This window comes from Panicum virgatum, chromosome 9K, assembly GCF_016808335.1.
Source record: "Panicum virgatum strain AP13 chromosome 9K, P.virgatum_v5, whole genome shotgun sequence".
Lineage (NCBI taxonomy): Eukaryota > Viridiplantae > Streptophyta > Magnoliopsida > Poales > Poaceae > Panicum > Panicum virgatum.
Window position 1 is genome coordinate 42,795,171 of NC_053144.1, and position 19,413 is coordinate 42,814,583.

At 40.1% G+C, this 19,413-nt stretch overlaps 2 protein-coding genes across 3 annotated transcripts; both read left to right on the forward strand.

The window, feature by feature from the left end:
* The first annotated feature begins 6,292 nt into the window (after nt 1-6,292).
* Nucleotides 6,293-8,757, forward strand: LOC120651493 (ankyrin repeat domain-containing protein 6-like). The gene is made up of 2 exons (XM_039928982.1): nt 6,293-6,550; nt 7,985-8,757. The coding sequence occupies exons 1-2, from the start codon at nt 6,369-6,371 to the stop codon at nt 8,568-8,570; spliced, it is 768 nt and encodes a 255-aa protein (XP_039784916.1). The 5' UTR covers nt 6,293-6,368; the 3' UTR covers nt 8,571-8,757.
* Nucleotides 8,758-11,629: 2,872 nt separating this feature from the next.
* Nucleotides 11,630-17,194, forward strand: LOC120651494 (glycosyltransferase-like At2g41451). Of its 2 annotated transcripts, XM_039928984.1 has the most exons (11): nt 11,637-12,173; nt 12,261-12,313; nt 12,921-13,029; nt 13,194-13,328; nt 13,425-13,469; nt 14,589-14,776; nt 15,062-15,203; nt 15,396-15,442; nt 16,392-16,479; nt 16,558-16,884; nt 16,960-17,194. In XM_039928984.1, the coding sequence occupies exons 1-10, from the start codon at nt 11,712-11,714 to the stop codon at nt 16,840-16,842; spliced, it is 1,554 nt and encodes a 517-aa protein (XP_039784918.1). In that variant the 5' UTR covers nt 11,637-11,711; the 3' UTR covers nt 16,843-16,884; nt 16,960-17,194. The 2 variants fall into 2 exon arrangements, with proteins under 2 accessions (XP_039784917.1, XP_039784918.1); XM_039928983.1 differs by having other exon boundaries at nt 11,630-12,173; nt 16,558-17,194.
* Nucleotides 17,195-19,413: the final 2,219 nt, after the last annotated feature.

Genomic DNA, 19,413 nt, shown 5'->3' on the forward strand with positions numbered 1-19,413 from the left:
GACTTGGGCCTTGATTAGTTGCGTAAAGATTTGGGTGTAAAGCATTGTAGTATTTTTGTTTGTATTTGATAATTATTGTCCCGTCATGGGTTAGCTAGGCTCAAAAGATTCGTCTCGCAAATTACAATCTAACTGTGTAATTAGTTATTTTATTTAGCTACATTTAATACTTCATGCATGCGTTCAAACATTCGATGTGATGGGAATCTTATAAAATTTTGGAATCAATTTCTTTCTTTCCTTTCCCCTCCGGTGAAACCAAAAGTCACGTCATGTGGGCGCAGGAATAATGGATCGGATCGGGATCGCACATTGGAGCCGGTGGTGGACTTGTCCACGCTCACTTTATTTATTATTCCCGAAGACAACGAACAGAAATGTTGGCCCCACACGGGCCACGTCGGCCGGGGCCGGGGGAGACCCAAGACTTTTGACTTGGATTTCCATTTCAGAGTTCAGTAGTTCACGATTCTCGATTTCTCACGCACCGGTTTGAAAATATCTACTGTATGTTGCTCTTCCACTAGGATTTACTTGCACAAGTCGATTGCCATCTTTGAATTAGTGCAAGACAAGTCGATTGTTTTTATTTTTCGAGATTATACAGTACAGTTCACAACGCTCACACTTTGTCCACTTTGGGCCTGAACAAAAACTTATTCGATTTACTCATATATGAACCATTTTAATTGCCCCAATATATCCCATTACACCACGTGCCAATTGAGTTGACATAAGACATCATAAGTTATGTCATAAAAATTGACTAATTCTCTTAGGTAATGATAACAAAATCTTCAGTTTCTTCTTACATAGGATATCATGTCTTTTTATCACCTCATAGATTTTGACATTTTTGACATTGGGGGGGGGACTCAATTTTTTTGCAAAGAAATGAAAAGGGACATCTCTTGTTACGGGTAATAAAAATAGACATTTTTTCCAGTTATTTGGTTGGCTACAGGTATGTCCATAGTTTGCTTAGGCGTTTTGCACACATTACATCGACTTTTGGAGCCTTGGATCAATCTAAAATCGCTCATAGTTAATCCCGCTCGCAAGCAATATCCTTTTTAAAAAGAATTTGGGTGTTTTATGTAAATTTTAACGTATGAATTGAAGTGTTGCACAAGTTTACTATTTTAGGGGAGTTAAACACATGGATTTCTTTTTTTTCTATTGCGCTACATTTATATAAAGATGACACTACACAAATCACTATAATTATAACATAACTAAAACTTCAACATAAATCAATTGTAACCCTATGCTGGGTTCAGAAATAGGCACCTAGTTGTGTTTCCTTGATTACCTCCTATCCATGTATGCTACTCAGAAAGGAGAAGGGGAACCAAAAACATCCGAGTGTCAAGGACTCCAGATTTAGCAATAGCTAGAGTTAACATTCCAAATTTTCAGCGCCACTGATAATTTGTAACTAGAGTTTTCCATAACGGGTTCCTATATAATTTCTGGAAGATAAATAAACTTTGTATTTATAAAGCCTATTAGTCCCAAATGAGATTCAGCATTTCCAAAAAAAAATAGTTCCACATTTGAAAATAATATATTCACCATTTTTCAAAAATACATACATGAACATGTTGAAAAAAAACTACCTTCAACATTTTTTTATAAACTGTTTCAACATCTCAAGAGAATAGATTCAACATTTACTAAATCTAAATCAACATTCTTTTTCAATAGACTGACATCTCTTCTCCGGCGGCGGCGTAGGGGCAGGAACCTTGGCGAGCGGCATGCAATCGGAGGCCTGGCTGCAACGGCAGTGTGTGGCGAAGGCCTCTGCGTGAAAGGGAGCAGGGGCGGGGCATGCCAATGGCAATGAGCTAGGGCGGACGACGGACACAACGAGAAGCAGGGCGGAGCGGCGCGCGGTGGTAGGCTGGGGCAGAGCATGGTGGCACACAGCGGGGAGCAGAGAGCAGGGAGCGGAGGGGCAGTCGGAAGAGGAAGACAAGATGGTAGTGGGGCGAAAAATTCAAATGGATAACACATGTTGCATGAATTTCAAATAGTGAAAGGTGGAGAAAAAAATCCTCTGAAAGATGTATAGGATTTCTGGTCTATAATCATAACCTGAAAAGCAATCCAAATTTTTAGCGGTGCCAATAATTGGGGGCTCCTATACTCCTTCCCGAAGATGGTTAAGAGATTATCTTCAAAGCCCATTAAACCTATGAGTGATGTATTTACATCCCCGCACGTGCCACTTGAAAGTGCATCTAGGCCCCTAATGGGTTTTGGTGAATTGAATGACAATGATTAAGGGACTAATGTTTTATTTAAGATATCATGAGCAGAGATTCATTTATAGATCATTATGTGTATTGTCTCATGTATCAAGGAATCAAATAAAAGAGAGTCTATTATTGAAAGTCAAGCATGTTGTGATGAGAAATGAGAAATAAGTATTCATGCAATGACAATATACGGTTTCTATTCATGGCTTGATATATTTGAAGAATATGTGAGATATAAAATAGTTCAAAGTATTATTTCAAGGCTTCATGGAGTTAAACAAAAAGAGAAGACATACACTTATGTACTACATATTGGTCTTATATTTTGAAGCTTGCAATGCTTGAAATATTATTATCAAATCATGGTTACAAAGCAAGACAAGCACATTATGAAGCAAAGATAGAAACAAGTGCTCATACGTTATGTAATGGTTTCTAAATATGGCTTGTCCAAATGAAGTATGCTTTGTCTCAAAGGATCAAAAGTTCTTTATTACAATGCAAGACAAAAAAAATGAAGATACAAGAATGAATTATGGAATTCATTGTTGATGTGCAAAGTTTAGCTCAACATGGCAAGAGTAAGTGATGAAGAAACCAACCGAGATGACTAGTACGAGGGACTAAGCAAGCTTTGGTGAAGCCACGGCTTACCATGTGTGCAAGTGCTAAGGTGAAGTGCTAGTATCCGTGGGGTGTTCGAAGTATCATATCCAAACTTTGTTGGGAGAGGCAATGCAATACATCAAATATTTTTATTGGAGTGACTTGAGTATTCAAGGATAGTTTTGCAAGATGATTTGGAACTCTAAGTCACTAGCTCAAGTATGGATTTGCTCAAAAGGATGTTATGCAATGTTGGAATCCCAAAGTTGAAGAAAATCAAAGTATGGCAAAGCTGAAGTAATTCAAGACTCAAGTGGTTGAAATGTGTTTCATATTTAATCTTGAGTGTAGGTACTCCGTACTATTAAGAGGGATGCAACATTGATTGATTGACATGGTCAAAAGTGCTCATAGGTCACCCCAAGAGAGAGTCCTGAGAGAAAACCCCTGAGAACTAACTTTGTGTTACTTGGATGATCAAGTGTAGACTTGGTGGACCAAGTAGAGTACATTAACTTGGGTTTGGGCTTCTCTGGCCCAGACCGGTCTGACTGGTATGGGCGACCGGTCTGACCGGCCTGGGTATAACAGCTAGTAGTTTGAACAGACCGGTCTGGGGGACCAGTCTGATTGGTCTGCACTAACAATTACAATGGCTAGTTTTTAGAAGTGGGGTATTTATACCCCTCAGCCCCCTCTTGCGTGGGCTGCTGGTTCCCTGATCTTTTTTGAGCCCTTAGTAGCATTTTCTTGACCAACTAGCTCTCCCCAACACTCTTTGTGAGTTAAGCCATCTAGATTGCATATTTTTGGATTGGGTTGGGAGATTGAGCAAGTGTGAGATTGATGAGCATTGTGAGAGCTGCATTTTGAGCAGCAAGTGAGCAACCATAGCTTGAGCACTTGAGATTTGTCAAAGCTTTCAAAGTTCGCATTTGTTACTTTTGGAGGTTTGCCTCCTAGACGGCTAGGTGTCGCCGGCTAGCTCCCAATGTTGTGGTGAGCAGCGGCAAGTCTGTGCGGGCGTGATCTTGCCCCTTGATGGAAAGGATTAAGATAGTGGAATCGGGGAAGTGGTTGAAAGAGACCCAACTCTAGGGATCGAGTTGAAAGAGGCGTGAATCTGAACTTCGAGAAACAAATTCTTGTGTCTCCTTTATGGTTTGCTTCACTACTTTGAGTTCTAGTATTTGTTTAATAATTCCGCATCGATCTACTTTGGTGTGTTATTTCTGTATGTGCAGGGACTTGCAATACATTCATAATAACCTGCAGGAACACTACTTCAAGTTGTATTAGTGCTAGAGCTCGAGGAGGGAAGAAACTCTGATATTTGTGCAGGTTCTGCGTAGGACCGGTCTGACCGGTCACTCCAACCGGTCTGACCGGTTGCCTGTTCTGCTCAGCGTCTAAGTGTTAGACCGGTCTGACCGGTCAGTGTGCTGACAGTTTGATTTAAGTATTGTAATTTGCAGAATTTGTTGGAACACCTATTCACCCCCCTCTAGGCAACATCCAAGATCCTTTCACCACCACAGTCCATTACATGCAGCCACGCACAGATGCACAGTGAGCAATTGACCACACACGGACACGACACATGCAACACAGCAATGCCCAGGATTCATAAGATGGCATGAGGATAGGCTGCCGGCAGGTAAGCTTTCTTTGCTTTTTTGTCCCTTAGTGTGACCATGATTCATAATTTTTGCTACAAATATTTCTAACCTAGCATGTTTAAAATATTAAACTGGTATGGTCAACATTTTAAGCCATTAGAGTCAACATTGATCAAAATCTAGTTCAACAATTTTAATGAACTATTTCAATATTTCACATGGAAATACTCATGCAGTATATCTACAATGTTGAACTATTTTAAAATGTTGAAGCATTTTAATTTGAATGTTGAATTTTCAAAAAAAGTTTGAGAAGTCAAAATATATTGAGTAAAACACATGGTCGGTCCTCGAACTTGTCTCAAAGTGTCATCTAGATCTCTAAACTCTCAAAATGTATTTTTAGATCTCTAAATTTGTTCGGAGGTGTCATTCGAACCCCTAAACTCTCAAGATGCATCTTCAGGTCCTCAAATTTGTCTTAATATATCATTTCGGTCCACAAACTCTCAAGGTGAAATTTCAAATTCCTAAAAATTACCATTAATTAATTGTTTTCAAAATGGATTGTTTATTAAGCTATTTCTTCAGCCAATTCATTTACAAATCTTACCACTAAGACCATTTTAATTCTGAATTAGATGCTTATTAATCATACATCTTGGGTTAATCTAGATCAATTGATATCAACGATGTATAGTTTTCCTGTTTAACAAGGAGATATCAATGTTAATTTTGAATATTTTCTACTAACTATTTTACATTTTGCATGTGTTTTGTATAAATTTATTAAGATAATTTATTCTCATTCTCAATAAAAATTAAATTAACAATTTTTTATTAAATTTAAAGTAACAAAAGAACTTTTCATTAACTCAAAGTAGAAAAACAACATTTATATTAAATTAAAAATATAATAATGAGAGTTTAGAGACCTGCATGACACCACGAGACAAGTTTATGGACCTAAAAATATATTTTCAGATATTAGGGACTTATGCGACACCTTGTAACAAGTTTAAGAATATGAAAATGTATTTTGAGAGTTTAGAGACTTAGATGACACCTTCAGACAAGTTCGAGGACCGCCTATGTATTTTACTCAAATATATTCATATTGGATCTTGTTCTGTTGCAAAAATTCAAAATAATATTATGGTTCAAACGAGATCTAAAACACACTTACAGTGTGAAAGAAAATTAAAAATCAAAGTTTCAAACTCAAAAGGGAATCCACCTGATTTCTCATTGCACGTATGCGTCAGGACATAGGAGCAGGCACGTGTTCTCCTGACTCCTGCTGCCGGCTGCCCGGCGCTCAGATGACTAATCAGCAGCTTCCCACTCATTTTGTAGGCATTGGATTTATACATGCATACAAATCTCGAAGCGAAAGTCATCTTAGATATATGGGATTCCCTCCGATAATTTGTACTCCTTCTATTTCAAAAAAAAGTCATCTTATAAATTTTAGAACAGATTAACGACAATATAAAATGACTATGTTTGCCCTCATTTATTATCCATATTTGACATTAATTGATTCTTATATGCACATGCACTTCCAAATAGGATAGGGTGATTTATTTTTTGGATAAATTTTGAATCTTGAAATGACTTGTATTTTAGGTCGGAGAGAGTAAGAAAGTAAGCCCCAAATCCATAACTGTAACACCACAATTTTTTTTCTTGGCCTGTATGGACTATGGAGGACTAAATAAAAGTACACAATATTAAGGCCCAAGTCCACCTAAAAATGAGGAGGCCCATTTCTGATGCGGCTTGTCTCTAGGCCCTAGAGGTCCTTTCCTTTTGGGCCAATCCAACACAAAGATCCAATTAGGCAATTACCTGCCTGATTCGCTCCGCTCCAAAACCGATGGGGCGGCGTCGCGGCGGCGGCGGCGGCGGCCGAGGAGGCGGAAGAGGGCGTGGGCGAGACGAAGAAGACGACCTCCATCTGCACAAGGCTGCGAGGTCTGGTGATGCGGCCGCGACGGAGTCTCTGTGCGAATCGAACCCTCTCGCCGTCAACTCAAGGGACCGCCTCTCCCGCACACCGTACGCATCCCTATCCCTGCAAATCCCTCCCTTTCTCTCTCACCTTCCCTCACCATCTGAGCAGAGGAGAGACGAGTAGCCATGCCATGTGTTATGGATACTTACTATCTTTGTTGAGAAGTAGTAGAGTTCGCTAACCCTAACACAACAAGCCTGTGTGTTGCGCTGCGGCTTCTTCTTATAGATAATTGGGTTCCTTGTTAGTTTGTTTGGTCTTCTGTTGTTGCAGCTGGCTTGCCATTGCTTTTTCTTTCACGAAATCAGCTAGTCTATAACACTACAAAAATTCTGTTCCCATTACATTAGCATGCCATGGCATATCATCTTATTCTTATCCATCGAAACTATTGCTATCACTCAATTTTGCTACTAACTAATGGTTAGAATAGGCCATTGTATTTTTCTCTCTCTCTTTGCTCCTTGTTATTTCTAATGCTAGTTACAAAACAAGCTGTATGTCTACTGTTGCGCATAACATCAAGATTTCGCTAGCATGCATATGAGTTGAGTGTTTTCATCAATTCCAACTCAGGACCAATTAGAATGCCTGAATATTTGCAGCCATGGGTTAAATCCTCTGATATAAATACTGGGGCTCAGTGAGACCCTAAGGCCGATGGCCTGGTGGTGGGGCAGCTCTTTAGCATTCCTGCCCGCACCAGGTTTCAAGTCCTAAGAGGCTAACACCAACTCTGGGGGCAAACTGATTCATTGGAACTTGGGAGTATAATTCGCTATTACTGCAATTATATATATATTTTTTAGGGGGGGGGGTGGGGGGGGGTTCTGATTTCTCCACATTCATCTTTCTCTCTCCCTTCCTATCATATCCAGGCATCCAGCCAATGATTCTGTTTTTCTCCCTGCAAGAGTGATCTGGCACAATGTAAATGTAGTCTTGCTGCAGTGAAGCATATTTACATACAGAGATGTACATGCTGACCGATGCTGTGCTTTGTCATACTGTATCATACCATCTTTTTTATTTATTTGCCCATTTTTTGCAGCATGTAGTCTGATAGTTATTGTTTACCATGGGGATCCATTGCAGTGGGAAGTCGCCTTGCCAAGTTTTGATAATCTTTTCCTTCTGAAAATAGCCCGCAATAAACCCTTTTACTTACTAGCTGTAGTAGTTCCTGAACTTTGTTGCTAATTCAGCGAAACAAGCTGTTGTGTTATCTCAAGGCTTCGGGTTTTGGCAAGGGACCAGACACAATTATGTGCAATTTACGAACATTCTGTTAGCATCAATGCGAGTATTCCTCATTTTAGCTTTCTTGGTGTACCATTCTTGCTGAATTGTCTGTGCACCATAGAGGAGGCAGAGTAGTTCCTCAGTGGACAGGATATGTTGTTGCTGTATTAGTATTCTATATTGATTTTCTCTGTCAATTTTACTATCTCCTTGACACAATATATTTCTTCATTCAGACTCCACTTGGCTGCATGGGCTGGGCATGTTGAGGTTGTCAGATGCCTTTGCAAGCACAAAGCTGATGTCGGAGCTGCAGCAATGGACGACACTGCGGCAATTCATTTTGCATCCCAGAAAGGCCATATAGAAGTGGTCCGCGAGTTGCTGGCTGCTGGGGCTACCGTGAAAGCGAAGAACAGGAAAGGCTTCACGGCGCTGCATTTCGCTGCGCAGAACTCCCATCTGGATCTTGTGAAATACCTTGTGAAGAAAGGTGTCGACGTCACAGCAAAGACGAAAGGCGGGCAGACAGCTCTGCATGTCGCGGATAATGATGATGTGCGTGCATTCCTGAAAGAGTGCGAGCAGTCCTTGAAGAAGGGGGCCGAGCTACCATCGGAGAAGAAGGATGAATCTGCTCAGGATGGCGGGGGCGACAAATCTTCAGGTGAGGGTATAAAAGATGAGGATGATGCAGGCCAGGGTGAGAAGAGGAAAAGCGAGGGGATTGCTGCGTCGAGTTCGCCACAAGTGAAGAAGGCGAAGGTTTCCCTTGGTCACCTTGTTAGCGAAAATGACGCTGATGAGGAGGAAGAGGACTGATATTCATTGAACGGCCTTACCTTTAGGATCCAAGAGAAGTGTCACCTTGTATGTTTTGTTATCCTTAGTCTGTACGGCAATCTGGGATGTAAAAACAAGTGCAGGTTTTAAGACGTCTCGTGTATTTGATGGATGGAAATTCTAATTGCATCTAGTCAGCCCTGCTATGGGTACGACCTGTTGTTAAGATTTGGGTACGATCCCCAGCGTCGCGCTAGCCATCAAGATCCTGGTACACGAGCTGCACGGATCAACTTCTAAGTCGTAAAAAAAATTGTACGAACATCCGTACACGTAGCAATTTCCACGCCCTACTCTGAAAGCCGGGCGGAGGAGTATAATCGTGTGAGGAAATTTATTAAAGAAAAAGTACAGGGTTAAGTTACGGGACATTTCTAGAAATCAGGAAAAGGGAATCTGCCATGGGATAAGCTAGTCGAAATGAGATTTTCACCTGTAGTTTAGCTACAAAAAAAATTGAAAGAAGTTTAGTGTTCTTTTTTATAAAAAAATAATGTGTAATATCGTGGTAATCAAATTGCGTGCTAAAAATTCTCAAATATGCTAGATAGAAAAATATTAAAGGAAACATCTAACAAAGGGGATCTCTACTTCTAATGGAAAGTTTATTATACCCTCAACACCTTGAGCTATCTTTTCTGATCTGATCAAGTTGTAAATCTTTTTTTTAAACGGAGTCTTAAATCTTTTATACACTATACACGCTGCTTTAAGCTTTGATCCTAGTTTCGCTTCGATGGTGGTTTTTATGGCGCATAATATCCACCTTGCGTCTTTTTGCTGTGCTAACGTGCATGCATTGTAATAATAATAATAATAATAATAATAATAATAATAATAATAATAATAATAATAATAATAATAATAATAATAATAATAATAATAATAATAATAATAATAATAATAAAGAAGATATTAGCAGTCGGTGTTTGTAGATCTCCATTTGCCATCATGGGCAAATTGAGGTAGATCGCCAAGACCACATGCACTACTTCAATACAATCAGAAAAATTAGGTATTAAATGAGCAATGTTTAGGTTAAGTTTGTAAGAGACACTTGAAATGGAGTGAATTTACCTTACTAGTTACTCCTCCAATTTTGTGGTAGTTAGTATTATGTGCTATTTGCCTATAAGTCTTTTTACAACCTGTTTAAACGCACAAACATGCACCGGCTGGCCTTATCTATTGAATCAGATGTTTATTCTCATTTCATTGTTGTTTTAGCGTGTTTAAATGGTTGTTTAATAGCTCAAATAAATAGCTAAAGATCGCTCGTTTAGTGTTTACAATAAGAGTAAACTTCACCCACCTAAAAGTTCAACGTGTATGGCTATATCTCTTTGGTCCAAGAAATTGAAAAATATGCAAATGGATACATGAACTCTTGAAAATATATGCATGTACCGTCACATATATACTATGAGCATATTATGCTACTTAAGCAGATCAAGAACAATAGTTTATTGTTTGATTGTAATGAGGTAAACATTTCTTGCAAATATATCCTTAAGAGCAATCTCATGTTTATTGTGTAATGGGCTACCATCGAACAAAAGTTATGCCATTAGCATTTCTCACAACTATTTTTGACGAATTATTTTAGTTTATTTTGGATATTTTTTCACTTCTAGATTGTACGTCTAAAATAACATGATTTTGTGATAGAAAAGTTTGTTAGTAATAAGACGTACTGATATTTAAAAGTTTAATATGCGATTTTAGTATAATTATTAATTGATGCACAAAATCACAATTACTGGGAGGAGAATATGATGCAGCACACTAAATTGGAGGTACACTCCAAGGTGCTGATAGGCGAACAACACAAAAGTGTTGAAGGAACCATTTCAACGTGCTGAACTAGATATCGTTCTAGAGACGATATAGACCAATAGGTCAAATCCAAATCCATGGATAGCAAGAGCTTAATCCAAAGCTCAAAGGAGAGATCTAATTCAAGAGCTACTATAGGAACATCAAATTCTATTCATAAGGGAAAGAGTACATGTACGAGTTACAAAACTTGAGGGCGTTGCCTCTATTTATAGGCGAGTATCTCCAGCAAATTGTTTATCTCTCGTACCCTATATATTTTCTCTCTCTATCACCAATAATACTTTTTGTATTTTTTGTAGCAAGTGTTGTAGCAGATTACTCAAATGATAGGGTGGAGCCGTGGAGGGAGGAACCCTCTACATTTGAGCAAGAGATGTGTGTTTTGGCGATTGCCAAAAACTTTTTGGTATTAGTGATGAGATTGGTAGTCTGCTGAAGCACTTCCCATTATCAAAAGAACAAATTTTTGGTATTAGGAAGAGGGATAGATAATCCACTTGAGATGCTCTATGACCTTGCACTTGCACAACTTGTATACATTTAATATGACAACTACTCGCTCCGCTCCATTCCTAAATAATTGTCGTTTTCGTTTCCCGAGAAACAACTTTAACAAAATATATATTAAAAGATATTAATACTTATGGAACATAATTAGTATCATTAGAAAGATCTTTGAATCTAGTTTTTTAATAAATTTATTTGAAGCTACAAATATTGCGCGTATTTTCTATAAATTGAGTCAAACTTGTGGCACGCACACCAAGAGCAACACATATTTAGGGACGGAAGGAGTAATAGCCAACTAGATAACAACTTTTATGACAACTAAGACTAAGATACAACTCATAACAACTCATTCTTAATTCAGTAACACCTAGGATACAACCTCTAGATCAACCAAGTAACTTCTATGACATATTATATGGTGGCATTATTTCCTTCTTAGCTAAGTAACCTCTATGAAGTATAGAGGTAAAACTCAATTTGAAATTTTGATCTTAGTGGTAAAATCAGATTTCTCTTCAAACTTACGTATCAAAATCTAGTTTAATTTTATATTCTTTAGGGTACTTGAGTGTTCAACTGTTCATGATCCATCTATATGATTTCCCTCGTCAGAATACAATAGAAGCCATAAAATGGGGTCATTTATATTCTAATATATACAGAGCAGCAGAGCAAAGGAAACGAATACCCCCCAAATTAAACGTGCCCAAAGGGGGGAACGAACGGAAACCCCACCACATCAACCGGGGCTCGGCGGATCGGCGTTTCGCGATGCCACCGGCGCAGGCGCCCCTCGGCGGCGGCGGTGCGGCCTGGCGCCGCCTGCTCCTGCTCCTTACGGTCCTCCCGCTCACGCTCGCCACGCTGGCCTTCGTGCTCCAGTGGCGCGGCGGCGGCGTCGACGACCCGACCGCGCGCTGGCCCCCGCACGCCTTCCCCGGCATGGCCGAGCCCGCCCGCCTGTCCCTCCCATCGTCCGACTGCAGCGACGTCCTCGCCGGCTCCTCCGGAGCCTCCTTCCCCTACCTCCGCGGCTGGTCCTTCCCCACCGACTCGGGGGCGGGCCTGGGCCTCCAGCCCAAGGTGTGCGTGCAGACGAGCACCTCCGCGGGGCTCGAGCAGATCCTGCCCTGGCTCTTCTATCACAAGGTCGTCGGCGTCGCGCAGTTCCTGCTCTTCGTTGAGGGGAGGGCGGCCAAACCCAATGTCGCCGGAGTCCTCGAGTCTATTCCTGTGGGTGACATTCCGAGTGCGCTTCTATTTTCTGCTCTTGCTGTCCAGTGCTAATTTGAGTGCTTTTTATATTCCTGATGCTGCAAGGGGGTAAAAGTGGTGTACAGAACAAAGGATCTTGAGGAGCAGCAGGCCAGCAGGTGTGTTCTTTTCTGCTACCAACCTCGTAATTTTTTTTTCTGCCACCAATCTTGTATTTTTTTTTCTGCTATTCACTTCATTTTATGAAATTAGAAATCACATGGTTCTTGGTTCAGGCAAAATTAAGCCAGAGCACATCAAACCAATGATGGCTGATGAAGGATTTTATTGATCAGGAATGTGTAGGACATTTCCATGAGCATAACTGTATAAAAAAGCCTATATTTTAAAAACCACAGCAGCATTGCTATCCTCAAATTTAAACCTGTTGTTTTGGGCAAACAATGCTGAACATCACATGCCACGCACATGTATGCATCTGTAGTTTGACTGAATCCTTATTCAGTTTGGTGAAACAATGAATGCCTATCTCCATATCTCTCTCTCTTTTAATTCTTATGGATAGTAAAACCTTTGTACAATCGTATTTGCCGTGACAAACCTCAACGCTTGAATTGTGACCGCTATTGGGCTTAGCATCGCACGGTATCTTATAATGCCCACTGCTGACCAGTCAAAGAGTGTCTGGGTTGGCATGCATGTTAATTGAGTTTCTATCATTCTCTTCTTTCACCTTTCTGATGTGTTTTGTCGTTCGGCTTGCAGTCGAATCTGGAATGAGACCTGGCTCTCAGGCTTTTTCTACAAACCTTGCAACTATGAACTCTTTGTGAAACAATCACTCAACATGGAGATGGCTATTGTTATGGCTCGGGTATGTCTTTTCTGTTATCTCCTTTGTTAATTAATTCTGTTATATATGAATGATTGAGCTTCATTTATAGTTTTTTGCTTGCCAATGAGGCTGCTATGCAATATTGTAGGTTTCTAGTTTTGCTTTAGGCATTTATCTACTAACTACAATGTTATGCGTTGAAGGATCATGGCATGGATTGGATCATACATCTAGATACTGATGAGCTACTATATCCTGGCGGAGCTGCTGAGTATTCTGTTAGGCGTTTATTATCTGAGGTCCCTCATGATGTTGACATGGTTATTTTTCCAAACTATGTAAGTAAACAAAGTGAATATTCAAGTCTGCGCTACTATTCATATGTCTGTCTTTCCACAAAACTTCTATGTTGTAATCAACATAAATGTCTGCAGGAAAGCAGTGTTGAGCGTGACAATATTAAAGATCCATTCAGCGAAGTAAGCCCCTTGTTCATCCTTCCCTCCCTCCCTCCCCTCCTTCCCTCCCTCCCTCCCTCCCCTCCCCTCCTTCCCTCCCTCCCTCAGTTGTGTATAGATCTTTGGTTGCAAGCCAAATCCTAGTCACAACCTTGTGCATCTAATAACATTATGTCTACTGAGTTTGTTTTTTTTTCTTTTTTCTTTTTGCTACACAGTTGTGTTTTGCATTCATTTTCTGCTCATTCAACAATCACAAGTTCAAAACTGGGAACAATTGTATTCCTCTAATTGTGCTGGGCAGTAACTGGTTTGTTTTGTGAATAGAAATTTAATTTAATTTATTTTTTGAATGATTGCATTATGTAGTTTCTACCCACCTTTGTAAGGCATTGATGAGGAAAGGTCAACTATTGTTTTTAAATTATTGAATTATTTTCTTTGTTCCTTGCTTAATGCTTACTCATTCCTTCTTGAGATTACTCCTACTCTAGTACTATGTGATTTCCTGCCTTTTCTTGTAAGCTAGTTTGGGCTTGCATTCCTTGTTATTTGGTCAGACTTTCATCTATGAAGATTATGAACACTTCGTTAAGTTCCTTTGTTTCTTGCCATCCCTAATTATTAAAGTCTCTTTTGGTATATACTGGACATGGAACCTAGCCAGTTCAGCATGTTGTTAACTTTTACAAAGATAGTTGGATGTGGTAATTCTGGCTTCACCTCTGTATAAGGTTGAGGTCGTATATCCCTAGCATTTGAGTTGCAATATGATTCTCAAATCAAATGCCTGCAGCTGTGGTGGATTTTTGGTAAGCTATTTTGTATTTTAGGATAATTACTGATGCATTATCTCCTTATTTAGCCTTTTAGATTCTTTTGAAAGCACAGAAAGAATGCTAGGTTTATGTGTTGTACTGTGTATTGGTGGTTTGTATGTCTCTTTTGTGGTTTTGTCATCATCTTTAGCAAGAGAAACAGCTCATAACTGCATCCATTGCAACTTGTGATCCTACAGCAAGTACCGCTACAGATGAGCAGTATCACTGAATGATAAAGTTACATTTGTATTCCAGACCTTCTGCAGTTAATATGGTCTTATCATGACAAATCTATTTGTGCATTGCAATATCTTACCAGGTATCCATGTTCAAGAAGAATTATGATCATCTCCCTAAAGATACTTATTTTGGCATGTATAAGGAAGCAACACGTGGAAACCCTAATTATTTTCTCACTTACGGTAATGGAAAATCTGCTGCACGAATTCAAGATCATCTCCGTCCTAATGGCGCACACAGATGGCATAACTATGCAAAGAGCCCAAAGTAAAGATCTGTTTTGCTAATATACGTTTTTACATTATAATATGTATTCATTGTTACCTCCAGCCACAAATACTTGTGGTGTAAAATGTAATTTGAGCCATCTATTGTTTGGGGTTGAGAAAATGAAATCTTTGTTGTATATGTCTCTCCAAAACTTGCAATTTGGAGTTTGTCCATGTCCAAAATGTAAAATATTTGTGACTGGAGAAGGTATCTCGTGTTTATACTTACTATAAATGTCTCAGTAGAGTTATTCTTACAATATTTTTTGCACATCACGAACAGTGAGATCAAGTTGGAGGAGGCTGCGGTTCTGCACTATACATACACTAAATTTTCAGATTTGACATCAAGACGCGATCGCTGTGGATGCAAGCCTACAAAAGAAGATGTTAAAAGATGTTTTATGTTGGATTTTGACAGAGCAGTAAGTAAAGATGCTCCTATCAGTAATTCTGAAGCTCAAGACAAATACATGTAGTTGGATAATAACTTAACTTCATTTGATATCAATAAGTGCCTTTACTGTTAGGAATTATAACCTTGTTGGTGCTTCCCTTTGGGCAACTCAGTTTCTTACCGTCTCTTCTACCATCTAACTTCAATGTTTGCTGTGCAGGCTTTTATAATTGCATCAACTGCTAGTGAAGAGGAAATGCTTCGTTGGTAAGTTTCATAATTTTCCTCGCTTGCTTATCTAATGTTATGATGTAGAGGCACTGGGGCGCTGTTAATTCAGGCCAGACTGGCGCTTTAATGACTGGAACTGTGCAGTTAGATTTACAAGAAAGTAGTTTTTTGTTTAGATGATTTTTTTCCTTAAGATATCTAATTTATGTGTTGGTGAGTTTCCTTCAGAAATAATTTCTTTAGTGAGTCAGGTAAACTGCCCTTATATAAGGATCAATGGATCACAATGTATTTTCATTTCTGTAGAAAGAAAGGATTAGGGTTGTAGGAGGTTAAAATAGCGTTTTTCATCTCATCTCCACTTCTCCAGTATTCTTCCTCATATAGCCCATCTCAAACTGAGTGGTCCACACATAAGTGGTGTTGTGGTTACTCATTCATGAACAATAAAATGACTTGCTTTAGCTTTAAGCACGTCTGCACATGGCAACAATTGGATGCATAACGATTCCCAAGTTGCAACCTACAGGGTCAAGATATTAACCTCAATGAAACCACATGTAGAGGTTTTCAGACTCGGGCGGTCCTGAAATGCCTGACCCAGAAACACATAGCCGAAGTCTGGACCAGCTTCACAAGGCTTGGCGCTCAGCTTAAAAGGGTCAACAACATCGTCATCATATTATGTTTTGAATATTTACTGTTGTTTTATTACTTTTCTGAGGGAATACATGAAACATAATTTATTGCCTTGGGGTGAACCGCACTGGGCTACACATTGGTTCAGTATTTACACCAGAGCTGAGCCTGCCCTGAATATGGAAATATCAGACTACACTGGACCAATTCATGGAAATATATAATATCTACAAATCTGCTGTCTCTTGATATATAGGTTAAATGAGTTAAATTCTGGCGCTCCTCCTCTCTTGGACTGCGCCCCCCCTCTTCCCCCTCTAATGTTTTTCCTTTATTTGGTGGCTAGGTACAATGAGCGGGTTGTGTGGAATGATAAGCAGCTGAATTTGAAGCTTCTGAGGAAAGGAGTGCTAACTCGCATATACACCCCAATGGTGCGTAATAATGCTTGTGTGAAGTCACCATCAATTTCCATGCTATCTAATGCTTAATTGTTTTCTTTTCTTCGTCAGGCAATTGTTCAAGGTCTGCGGGAATCTGGTGTCTTCACTTCTGCCATTGCAGCTGGCCAACCTGCTGTCAATGAGAAGCTCTCACCGAAGAAACCCGATGCCCAGAGCCAAAATGTTACTAGACCTGGAAACTTGCCAATTAATTTGAGAGCTACTACTGATTCCACGGCATCTGCTAGGAAGATCTTGCAATCTGAGCCTGTCTTTAGTGCTACTGAAATAACTGCTGTTCCACCAATGTCACCACCCGGTTTGGATGACGAACACAGGCATCATAGTGAATAATTCATACATACATTGTTTTGCTTCCTAAGGAAAGGAGAAAAGGTACTGACATCTTAGGATACAGAAAAAGGGGTACTGACATTATTATAGATGGTCTAACCTTTTCTCAATCTGCAGCAGCTGAAATTTTTGCAGGGATATGTGGGCAGCATTGATAGACAGATATAGTGCTTTCTTGTGCACAACACAATTTTTAGCGATTTTGTACATGACCTTAACATTTACTAACATGGAGTTACGACTTACGAGGGGTGCCTCCGGATGGATTCTTTCAAAGTTTTCTGGACAAATGCTGTAACCATACTTGATGATCCCTGCACATTGCAGAATGAGATTTCTATTTATAGTGCTAGTACTACCGTGGTAGTACATTATAGCCCGTGTGATTGTCCCTGGTATGGTACTGGGAGTGGGACTCGATCGCGGCTCTGGCGTTCGCATTGACTGACTGTTTTTTTACTGGTATACTCAGCTAATTTCTATTGGTGGTTGTTTCCGTTGCACGGCCCGTGCGTATTGATGTCTGCAGGGCACTGCGGTGCAGGTGCAGAGCTGAGCAGCCCTCGTATCATCGTCTGTCCGGGTGTTGCGGTCCAAGCCCGAGGAATGGCATCTCCCACGAATTTGTTTAACACTCAAGTTTCTGTTTTGAGCTCGTTTTAGACTACATTTGCAGGTTGGATTTTGTGTTGCCGAACAGCTTGCCACGTGGAATCCACGGTCACAGATGCTTTATGTGGAAAAAATTGCTTATTTAATTTCAAATACAGTCACTATGAATTCATAATGGACATATTTGCTTAAAAGGTTGAAAATAGATCACTTGGTCTTCACCCTTTTCTCCAACTCTCATGACATTCATTTTGAAATTAATGATGATTCAGAACTTGCGGATTTGGTGCTTTATATGGGATGCCGAGGAGGGGAGTTGCATGGACGGTGGTTGGTGCATAGCATAGCATGGGTGGCAAGGATGTACGTCTGTAGGGATGATACTAACATTTTGAAATTAATGATGATTCAGATTTTGAAGATTGCACCTTATGGTTTTTTTTTCTTTCAAGATTAGGCTGCGTCTTACTATAAACACTTCATAGGGGAAAGCTGAGGTACAGGTTTCATCGATAGCACTTGTTGCTCGGTAAGCAGCTCCTACTACTCTTGGTTGACCTGCTTTAATTTTCCAGCAACCCAGTGATGAACGAGTCCCATAAAACTAAGTCCAGAGTGAGGAATATTTGAAACTTGATGCATTGGAAAAGAAGGGAGAGCAAGTAACGTAAGAAAAAGCCTTCACGTCTGTCTGTATAGTGACCTCATGGTAATTATCTGGCTAGCATTAGCCTCGCATTGATGACCCATAGACAAAAAACAAGAAAAGAAAAATGATGGTAGCCCATATTCCTCCTGTACGCAACAGTAGAACACGCTTGAGATCAAGTCAAGCTGCCAGAAGAAACAAGACGGCGGTGGCCTGCCGGCGTTGAACAAAAAAGAAAAAAAAAGAAAAAATCGAAATGGCTGCATACGAACTGAGACACAAGCCTACGACCGCGTGACCGTGTCACTGTGGTTGATGGCTCCAGTGGTACGGTATTCGTTGACGAAATCCCTACCACTGATTCGTCAGATAAATATATATGTGCATCAAATTTAATTGAGACCCATACTTGTATTACAACCATGCAGTGCTCGTGCGTACACGTCTACATATATAGTAACTTGCACCTTCAATTTTCTCCAGTGCAATACGTGGACACCTCCAAGCCGCCTACACCGATACGCAATAAAAATGCAATGCATCACATATCACATTTGCTTTGTCCCAAGTCAAATTTGTTGAACTTTAACCAAATTTATAGAAGAATATAACATCTAGAGTACCAAATACTCCATGGTGGAGCCATCGTGCGAGTATATGCATTGTATTATATATTGCGTATATATAATCTATTTTCGAATCTTTATCTTTACCTACTTATAAAGAGCGGACCGTTTCTGCGGTACTTTGACTTTTGGTCCGTCTTGTGTCATTGACAGATGAGATCCTCTCCCTGTTGTGTTCGTTTCTCCATGGCTTATCTGAATCCGAGTGTGATTCAACTGTCGATCAATGGCCCGAAGCGGAGTCTGCCTTGCCCCTAACGTCGCCCCCTAATCCGGCCTGATATGTGATCCCGTGCGACCGTGCTTGTTAATATGTGTGTTGTGCCTTCTTATCTCAACTCTAACACTATATTGTAACCTAATTATGTATGTGTTGTGCTAATGGATTGTCAGTTCGTGGATTTTAGCCCACAGGCGCAATAAATGCAAGCTGTGACAGCTGCTACGTGATCGATGGTTGCACGGTGCCAATGCATTATGCTATCATTACTTCTTGTCCTTCAATTCATGTTAGATCGATTGAGAGGAAAAGAAGTGAGCTGGGGTTTTGGGAGCCGCAGGCGTCGACGGGGTTTATTTCGAAGGCGAAGGTCCGATTGATTGTGGCGGCTAAGATTGCGCGAGCCAGTTTGCGAGATGATGGAAGTAGGGGCCTCATACGAAATGATGTTTGAACTTTTTTTT